Source organism: Xiphophorus couchianus, chromosome 12 (assembly GCF_001444195.1).
Source record: "Xiphophorus couchianus chromosome 12, X_couchianus-1.0, whole genome shotgun sequence".
NCBI lineage: Eukaryota > Metazoa > Chordata > Actinopteri > Cyprinodontiformes > Poeciliidae > Xiphophorus > Xiphophorus couchianus.
The window spans coordinates 6,375,629-6,385,971 of record NC_040239.1 but is presented as its reverse complement, the minus strand read 5'-3'; the positions used below and the strand labels follow the sequence as shown (position 1 = coordinate 6,385,971).

The 10,343-nt window shown below is 35.8% G+C and overlaps 1 protein-coding gene and 1 long non-coding RNA gene across 3 annotated transcripts in view; one reads left to right on the top strand and one right to left on the bottom strand.

The window, feature by feature from the left end:
* The first annotated feature begins 1,642 nt into the window (after window positions 1-1,642).
* The window catches only part of LOC114154735 (uncharacterized), a 37,459-nt gene continuing 28,758 nt past the window's right edge, over window positions 1,643-10,343 (top strand). Inside the window, exons 1-3 of one of the 2 annotated variants that reach the window (XR_003597610.1) lie at window positions 1,643-1,808; window positions 2,512-2,580; window positions 6,462-6,605. This is a non-coding gene — a long non-coding RNA (uncharacterized LOC114154735). The remainder of the gene's footprint in view (window positions 1,809-2,511; window positions 2,581-6,461; window positions 6,606-10,343) is intronic. The other variant, XR_003597609.1, reaches the window with a different exon arrangement.
* Window positions 6,842-10,343, bottom strand: part of rtn4r (reticulon 4 receptor) — a 54,365-nt gene continuing 50,863 nt past the window's right edge. Inside the window, exon 2 of the mRNA XM_028034086.1 lies at window positions 6,842-8,912. Coding sequence (XP_027889887.1) covers window positions 7,531-8,912 — 1,382 coding nt within the window. The 3' untranslated portion in view covers window positions 6,842-7,530. The remainder of the gene's footprint in view (window positions 8,913-10,343) is intronic.

Here is a 10,343-nt window from a genome sequence, read left to right as displayed (position 1 = left end):
ATTTCAGTCACATTCACTGAAGCTAAAAAAAAATGTCTTATTACTCATGATCAAAGGTGGCTGTTTTCTGGAAGAGACATCGTGCGTCTGCCAGAATTTGCATTAAAGTTGAAGGCAGGTCATTTTCAGTGAACAAATAGCCATTGAGAAACAGGCATGATCATGTTGTTCTTGCTGCATTTTAAGATATTTTACTTTTAAGAAGAGTTAAATGGGAAAATGTTGTGGATGAAAAATCTAAATGTGAAAAATCTTGTTTTACCCAGTTAATGAGGATTACCAAGTTAAAAGGAAAAAAAAACTTTTTAGCTCAAGCAGTATAAATACTGTAGATGTTGTTTTTTTTGCTCTTCCCTAATGGCTTATCTTCACACCCATCCGCTATTTGTCATTCAGTCTCTCCATGAAAACATATGAACCAACAGTTTTATAAGGTACACTTTTTCCCTTTAGAACTGCCTCAATTCTCAATGGCTCAAAGTTCAAAAGGGTATCAAAACATCCCTCTGACAGTTTGGTCCATAGTGACATGATAGTATCTCACATGCTACATATTAGTTGCTTGTACAATCATAAAAAAAATATCCCATTTGGACTGATCCCATGGGTGCTCTATTGGATTGCAATGTGGTGACTGTGAAAGTCACTACAGTACAGTGAACTCATTGTTCACTTCAAGGAACCAGTTTGAGATGATTTGAGCTTTGTGACATTGTGGGAGTTGCTATCTAAAAATGGGTACACTGTTGTCATAAAGGGATGGAGATGTCACAATGTCACATTGGGTGCTGAAGCACACTCAAAGTGCTTACCAAGAAATTTGCAAGTAGTAGGATTAAATATTTTTTGAAGAAAATGTAATATTTAAAAGCAACTTTTTGAGCCTTATATCATTTTAAAATGTTATTCCCTCATTGAAAACATACTTGGAGTGTTGCTTTGATCCTTTTATGCATGCTTGAGGAATCCTTGAATCTCCCGTGACAGCCATTTGCCTCCTGTTTTCACAAAACTCCTCCTTTGAGCTGCGGTCTCCTTCCTGGTGAACTATGCATCTGCTGGCCGTATCATACAGACTGCTTCTCAGTCCAGTTCTCCTGAGAACAGTTGACAACATAATAAGAAGCATTGTTGTGGTGTGTCAGAAAGAGTAGGAGATTCTTAAAGAGACAGAGGCCCAATTTCAAATTTCTTTTAAATCATGTATGATATATAGAGCATTTTCAAAACTGAAGTTGGCTTATCAATTGTGTTATAAAATGGCTCTACATACATGGAAAATACATTATACTGACTTTTTAAAGGTTTGGAAGTGAAAACATTTTTGCTAGATACTCCAGCATAATTCTGGGGAAGTGAGAAGAGTCAGTACGAGGAAAGTTCCCATGAAATTTGCAGAAGTTTAATAATAAGATTTATGAACCATTTCTTTTTAGATAGTGTGGTGAGATATTGCAAAGGTCCAGTTGAATCAAGGTAATTCAGAGGAATGTGGTGCACCTAAAAATGCCCCCACATTATTTTTGGTTGTTATATAATTTTGAAATATTTTCATATACTATTTATTTAATTTTTTCAAAAAATGAATAAATTATATTTTGTTAGAATTTTTTGTAATGTTATTATTCTGCCTGTATTTGCATTGCTTTACTGGGGTTGAGATGTGGGCAGTAGCGGCGAAGCGGAACCTTTATATAGGGATCGTTGCTTCCGGGTTGGTTTTGTGGCGGACTTCCTGTTTACCTCAGGCACAATCTGAAGGCAGAGTTTCCGTGGTCTTCGCTGAATCCCGTTTTACTATTCTTCAGGTCCTCTCACAAAAACTGCTCTTTAAGATGTTTGCCTTTCATTTGATCATTTGATAGCACTGTGATAATAGTTGCTAATGGTTGTAGGTTTTTATCAGCCGAGGTTTAGATTGACAGGAAGCCAATCTGCACCGGGGAAGTCTCACGGGGTGAAATGATTGAAAGACCGCGATATCTTACTAACTCCGGGTTTTAAGAGTTTTATTTTGCTTGTGTTAGAATAATATTCAATGAATGGTGCTTGGTGTCTTATAAAGTAGCTAAGAGTCTGAGAGTAAACTGAGTCTAGCTGACTTTAAATTTAGAGAAACTATTCTTTGTTCATGAAGCGTGGGAATTCAGAGGTTAAAGTTGAAATAATGCCATGTTAAATTCTGTATATAATGTTTGTAAGTCTTGTAATTATGTTTTGATCAGTATTAAATAAGTTTGACCAGTTAATCAGCAGCTTAGTGCAGTAAAACTTTATAAATAGTTGATTTATCCTGTTTAATACACTATACTTTGGTTCTTCGTCTAAGTGAAGGATGATGATGTGAAAATGGGTAAACAGTAAACAAGGTTTATAAAAAAAATAGGTAATGTAAAATATTGATATTGTATACTATAAAAGGTTTGTTGGCTAACAAGTAAATTAGTATATCTGGACGCTAAAGGCAATGCTTTTTTCATAATTGCTGAATATTGTTTTACTATTCTTCAGATTGTGTACATCACAGTCCTGACACTTGGGACCTGTAACATGAAGGAACAGCGAGAAGTGGGCAAGCAGGTGAGTCTATATACGAGTTTATGCTTTGCAGATGTGGAAGACAGTAGATGAAGCAATTTGCTTTAGTCAATCCAGCGGAGATTAAAAGTGTGTGAGCTGCCAAAAGTCAGGAGGGATTTGTAGAGGAGAAGTAAGTTCTCAAATCCAGATTCTAATGATTTCTGAACAAAACATTCATTGAGGCGCCTTTAGCAATCTGGCAGTGAGCTGATGTGTGGAGTGGGCTTTAATAGCAGCAAAAATAAAGTTTTGGAGTCACCCAACCATAGTCCAGAGCTAAAATAAATAGAAAGTATGTGGGATCACAGGAAAACAGCAGTGCACAAGAAATCACAATCTGACAGATTTGGAGAAGTTTTCCGAAAAATTAACATCTTCCTATTGAAGAATACTAAATGTTCAACTTGAATTAAGAGGTGCTTTCAAGTATTAGTTGACATGTTGGGACACATACAAACAGTTTATTTTATTCTTCCTTTATACATTGTTTTTATATTGAAATGCATATTGAATCTTATACATTGGCAGTGGGAAAGGTTCTGAAAGTGGGAAAGGTCTCCTTTCTGACATGACAAAGCACAAAGTTTCACTGTGTAACCTTTTTTACATGTAACTTTGGTAGTGGCACCACCAAGGTGATATAATGCTGAGAGGTTGAGAGAAGGAAATATTCATATTCTATCAGGGTAAGAATTGTTTGTAAGGCTGTTGATAAATCACAATAAGTGATTTTCATCTTGTTTGTTTTTATGTATTTAGCTAACCCCTTTGTAATTTCCCAGAGGTATTGTATAAACAGCCTATTTATTGAATTTTGTTTGAAAAGGAAATAATAAATGTAAAACATAATAAAAGTCTCTGTTTATGATCTGATAATTTACAAATATGTATTTACTGTACTTGATGTTGATTTATCAAACTGATAAATCCTATATAATATAGGTGTTATGTTATGCATGTGTTTTTTTTTATTGTGCTCTGCAAATCTTTTTCCCATTAGCAACAATACAAATTACCATTGAACATTTGCAGTTGTACATGTTGCATGTTTACTAATGCTTTTTTCCATGATTATCTAAATTATGTTTTAGGAACCAATCAACGTGGCCAAAGGGTAGCTGTATAAATTAAGGACAAAAGAATAAATATATTACATATAAGGTGAAATTGTGGTCTTTCACTCATGTGATGAGTGACAGCAAAAAAACAACAAAAAAAACAGATGTAAATATTTGTAAAATATTTGATGTTATCAAAAATATAAGGTCTATAATAAATAAGATCCTTAATTAACTCATTTAAATTGTCCTTTGATTCCAGGCCAATTGAATAAGTATGTTTTGACAAAGAATGTATGAATTTAATTGTCTTTTTAATGTATAACTTTATCTATACTGCTATGTCATGTTTGTATTTATCAAACTTTTTAAATACTGATGTCACAAGATAGCTAGCATGGTAACCAGTATAAAAGCCCTTTTTAGGTACAGTCCTGTTTACCTTCTTATGTATTTCTTCAGTTTTTGATTTTTTCAGGTCTTACAGATCATTACCCATACCACATACCAAACAAGACATTCATATTCTAAAGTAATATCATGTAATGTATTAAGGAAAAAGTATTTCCTAACTATCTTGGTTCTAAGTGAAAATAAGTTAGGATCTTGAGTTGTTTTGTGGTTTATTGTTTTGTTATTATTAGTATTATTCTTAGTATGAGTCTCCTCTTCAAAGTCTTAAAGCCAGGCTTGGTTTTATCAGAATAACAAAAAAAAAAAATGCAGTGCAGTAATGGGAGTTTTGGAGACTAACAGCTGGTTGACTAGTAGATGAATATTATTCTGACTGAGAAGTTGCAGTGATTTCTTTGGGTGCTCCCTCCACGCCTATTGGTTACTGAAAGATTTCAAATGTTGTTCCCTTCCAAAGTGTCACTTGATTTCCTAGATCTGATGGAAAACTCTACTTCATTGATATACTCTCAACAATAGAAACAATTTTATTTCATTGTATTTTTTTAAATATATATGAAATAAAAATCTATTACTTATTTAAGTTTGCTTTCAGTCTGTATAAAACGACTACTGCTTAAAACAGCTGGATAGATGAAGTTAAGTCTAGCTGAGTTGCAGGCTGTATTGTTCATGTAGCCATTTTAACATATGGTTGCTGCGGGACTTGGCTAAGGATCTTCCCAGCCCCTATTTTTTTTTATGAAACTCTATGTAGATATACAGAAGATGCTTGAATGAGTCATGTGCAACTACTGGTATCTTTGAAGGATGCAGCTCATATATGGATACAAACCCCAATGAAGCTATTTTTGCTGGGGGTTGGGACTGTGTTATTTTTCCCTGTTGTTTTCTCCCCAAAATCAATTTTCGCAGGTTCTATTACTTTATACCCCTAATTGACAACATCAAAAAAAGCTTCAGTTCTTTGTGTGGACCCAGTCTTCTAAAGATTTCTCATACAGCGAGATAAACTGAGCATTGTTGACAAGTTCTCAGCATAGATTAAAGCACACTGTAACTACATTGTCTCAGCCAGTGGACAGCCCAGCATGGATGTGTTTCAGGCGATTTGTCCCGGAAGGGATGTTTCATATGAAGCATTATGTTCTAATATCTCATACTTGTTTTTTATGCAATGCCTTGAGGGTCTCTGCTGCTCCGATAGTCAATGTTTTGATGTAAGATGTCATTTTAAAAATATTTCTATGTAATTTTCATGCACACTTACATAGGATGCACTGCATTTGCAATGTATAAACCTCTAATCATATTCTGAATTTTATTTAAACTTCCTGGGGCAAATCATTCTGTGTCATCACATTTCATGTGCAGCACCTATTTAAAACTAGTAAACATAGTGGCTGGGTCGTTGCTGACATTGAACTTTTTTGAAACATCAGTGATTATAGTATTTTTTTTTCTGCAGTTTATAGCAACATCAATATCAAGAGAGCAAGAACACAACCTAGAGATGAGAGGGATCAGAGAGGACTGTTACTCTAATTCTAACAAGACCAGCTTTTTTTCCCATAATACAGTAATTTGGAAAATATGACTCCAGAAATCTAAAAACAAAGTTACAATGTGTTAATCTGCTCCCAAACCTTTTTATTTCAAACAATAAATTATTTTACCCTTCCACCTATTTGTCCTACTGCTTCATAAATTTGAACTGGCACTATGAACTCACAAGCAAGTTGTTTCTCACCACAGTACAATAACCAATATTATTTTCATAGGTACTTCCATGAATTATCAAAATATAGTCATACCTTTGCTCATATATAATTTTATGTAATTAGTTTTTGGAAAAAACATTGTTGTATACATTTTTTTTAAAATTCCGTTTCTCATTCCCTTTTTGCCAGTTGACTCTTGTATAATTTGACATATTGACCCCTGATCAAACCAAGATAACTTTTAGACGACCTCCTCAAAATGTCCTTACTGTATCAGTAAAATATAGAACATTTCACTAATCCACTGACATCCAAGCAGGTGTTAGTACTGTCAATGATTTGTATATTAGCATTGCAAGTAATGAGCAAGAAAATAGAAAAAAATATATATTCAAACCTATGTTTGTGTGCATGGCTTGGAAAACTGTAATATATACAGTATTTTGCACATTATTTTGTTGCTCTAACAAAGCTGAACTCACCCTTGCCAATGATGGTCTCAGAGAAAGAGTGTATGCATCAGTTTTTCCTAGAAATAAATGAATTATCATACTACTATGTGATTAAATATTAGATTTTTCAAGGTGTTATTTTTTTCAGGTCTAATTATAGTGCCAATAATTTTCTTTAGACAAAGCTTAAAGAATATTCCTATCCTGCTTCCTAACCATGATGCTCTGTTTTACAGGTCAACGAATGTAGTGAATAATGTTCCAACAGCTCTCCCAGGATGGCAGGGGATATCTGAACAAAGTTCATGCAGCATGTCACATGTGACAGACAGAGGTAGACTGAAGAAGTCTGCCTTTCACTATCAACATTTTTGCAGAAGGTAAAAATATTTAAATTGTTAGAGGAAAAACTCAGAGGAGTACGATTAACAAAGTAAAATGCATCTCCAATGATACAGTTTTGCAAGTCATACATATAAAAATGGCTGTACTGACAAAAATGGCCAAAGGGCCATCGAATGGTTTACTAGGCCAATGGCTGAAAAAAATCACAGAAAACAGAACAACATATATCAAGTGTTTTTGGTATTTCAGAAAAATACCACACAAATAAACATCTATGAAATAAGAACTTTTATTCATAATATATTCATACTTGTACACAAGTAAAATAAAATGCATATCTATGATTCCATTGCAATCCCCAGTGAATAAAAGGACATCATTCATTTCATAAATGCTCCCCATATATCCTTTCTGTCATGAAAATATAGAACTAAAATTCAGGGGAGGCAAAACATTTGTTTTTATAAACATAAAAAAGAACATTACAACAAATGTATGACTTTGAATAAATAATGAGAGGGGATTGTTTTTTTTTCTTCTTTAAACAGACCAAACATTCTTTGTGTGCATTCTGTCTCTGATTTCCTGTATGAAGCTTTTTTCCCCACCTTTTTTTGTCCTTCATTTTGTCTTCCTGTGGTCTGTCTAAGCAGTAAAAGCTTTTAAGGGGGAAAAAGGAGGATTCTCCGAAGTGTATCTTAGACACAGTACAGTTGAGTACATAGAGAACAAACAATTTTGGGCACCAAATCAATATTTACATTAGATCTGTAGTGTTCTGTAAAGGCATCCGTTTCTTTTATTGTACTCTTTTCATTATTGTTTGTCTCCAGCAACGTTGGATCAACATGACTCCTTGCTTCTCAGTCACTGTCTGTTGTAGGCGTCACTGGATCTTCTGTATCATTGTCATTAGCATAAACATTCTTGAGTCCTTTGTGCAGAGTGTTATCAGGAGTCCTAAGACATGGCTAGAGATATCCAAATCATGGGAATGATGAGAAAATGCAGCACTTGCAAAGTAGAGCTTTGGCTTTTACTGCAGTGGGAATCCAATTTTGTTTTTCTGGAACACTTCTTTTTCTTTTTGTTTGATGCTGTAGATGATTCTGGATTCTCTATGAATTCAGGGTTTAGGTTTTCCAACGTCTTGTCCAGGTTGTTGGATAAGGTCCCCAGTGGCCCATCATTTTGCTTATTCTGGGTCTCATTTTTTGTTCTTTCTTGCTGCTTGTATTTGGTCTTGGACATGTTCTCCTTTTCCTTAGGGGGATTATTAGTGATCTGGCGACTCTTTCCAGAAAGGATGGAGGATTTGTCATTATCTCCAAGACAACACTTGGGAATGTTGTCGCCTAAAGGGCTTTCAGTTGAGGAAAATTTCCCAGACTGTGCCTTGGAGTTAAAGAGAGTTGTCTGGATTTGTGATGTCTCAACACATCCCTCCAATTCTTCACTTTTCAGTTGTTTCAGATCCTTTCCTGCCAGGAACTCTGGGACATAGCACTCCAATTCTGAACTGGAGCCTTTGAAACGTTTGAACCAATCCCACAAGGTCCTCGCACGGCAGTCACAAATCCACTGATTCCCATTTAAGCGCAAATACTGAAGGGAAACCAGAGGATCCATTGTCTCCCCAGTCAAGACAGTAATGTTGTTGAAGAACAGGAACAAGGATTTTAGTTTTCCGAGATCACTAAAAGCCCTGGGTTGTACAAAAATTACCTGGTTCTGGTGTAGCAGTAGCCTGTCCAGATTTATTACGCCACGAAACATGTTGTCTGTTACTATCTTGATCTTGTTATTATGCAGGTAGAGATAAGTGAGATTGGCAAGGTCCACAAAGGTGTCATCATGCAGAGTGCTGATGTTATTATCCTGCAAGTAAAGATACTGGAGAGAGAACATTCCTCTGAAAACCCCAACAGGGAGCTCTGACAGGCCACACCTGTGAAGGTGGAGGGTGTGCAGCTTAGTTAAACCCCGAAAGGCCGTTGGGTTAATGGTGCGGAGGTTGCTGTTATCTCCAATATCCAGTTCCTCCAGTTTTTCCAGACCAAAAAAGGCTCCAGCCTCGATGTAGGTTATGTTGTTTGAGTAGAGCCAGAGAACAGTAAGATTGTGGCAAGAACTGAAGCTAGTGGACCTCACCACTGTCAGCTTGTTACTCTGGAGGAATATCCGTTGGCTCCGTACAGGAATCACTGTAGGAATCGAAAACAGTCCTTGTTGTTGGCAAGCCACAGTGGGCCTGGGCTCACTGTAGCACACACACTTGGCAGGGCAGCTGTCAGTTTGAGGCAATAGGTTCAGCCACATCACCAGGAAAAGGAGTCGCCCCCCTGTGGAGACATTAAGAAAAGACACAAGTGGATCAGTAAATATTAAATAAATATAACCTGGAAATCTGTAGAAAAAAGAGAATCTTGGCAAGTGCACACACAAAATAATAAAACAGGCAACCTTTCAGTGCTCCCTAGACAATAAATGTGCTATTTGTCTCTTTTGAATAAGTGTCAGCTGAAATGTAATAAAAATCAAACAAAATTCCAAATATTCTTTTGAAATGAGCTTGATGTTTAACACGAAAAAACAGAACAGTTAATCCAGTTTAAAAATTGATTCACTGGATGTTTTAGCTTTGATGTTGTTTGGATTGAAAGCAGCAGGAGTCCTCTCAACTGTTGACTCATTTTGAATTGGGTGGGTGGCTGCTGTATGGAATTAGCTTGATCTAATAAGGCAGACATAACTAATGGTGTTTTAGTGTTCCTGACGCTGACATTGTGCCTGATTGTGGGAGAAAAATCACCATGCCAAGCAGAAAAAAAAATGAAAATTTGATAGTGGTACCAGGTAGCCAGAACCAATAAATTATTTTGGAGGGAGCTAAATTATGCCACCATTACCCTTTATTTATTACATAAAGTCTCAGTGTTAGGGTTTATATTCAGGAATGACCATAAATTCTTACCACATAAAGGGAGTATCTTGAAATTTTTTAAACAGAATATCAAATAGGTTTAGAAAGGTCATGCTAGAAGTCAATGTAACTTAGTTTATCCTCAGCAGATTATGTGGAAGATGGAAGTAGCTCTGTTGTAAAAAAAAAAAAAAGTTCCACTAAGGTGGCTTAAACTTACACTCTTGATATACTGTGCAGATCACCTCTTATGGGGGTATATAAAGACATCAATAATGTTTAATCTGTGACATTAGAAATATAAGCAGATCATAGATGTTCATTTTCTCACAATAAAGATGTAATAGACTGTTTTTGCAATTTATCAAATCCACTGCTCCTTTATACTAAATTGTTCCAACTTTTATCTTCATAAAAATGCGACTCATCAGTTTTCCTTTCTGAGCACAATATAAATGATCAGACTTCGCTATTAAACAGCATACAACGATCCGCTCTGATATTACACTGCTGTCCAGCTCAGTAAAAAATGAACATTATCTACAACCATTTACGCATCCTTCATGTACAGATGAAGATGTCAACATGTCACAAACTGTGATAATCATACAACGGGAGATACTCCTCCAATTCTCTGAATCCCGTTCAACTCCGGTCCTTCCTCAAAATTTCCAATCTTCGCTCCAATACACATGTAAGGAATTCGAGGGATGGCAGGCATGACAGGTGGTGAGAGTGGGGAAAAATGCATGAGCTCTACTCATCCCTCCTTACATCGCACTACTCACCCCCCTCTCATTCGCCTGCAAAGTGTTGTGGTGCAGCTTATCTCTGGACCTTGTTAAACGGG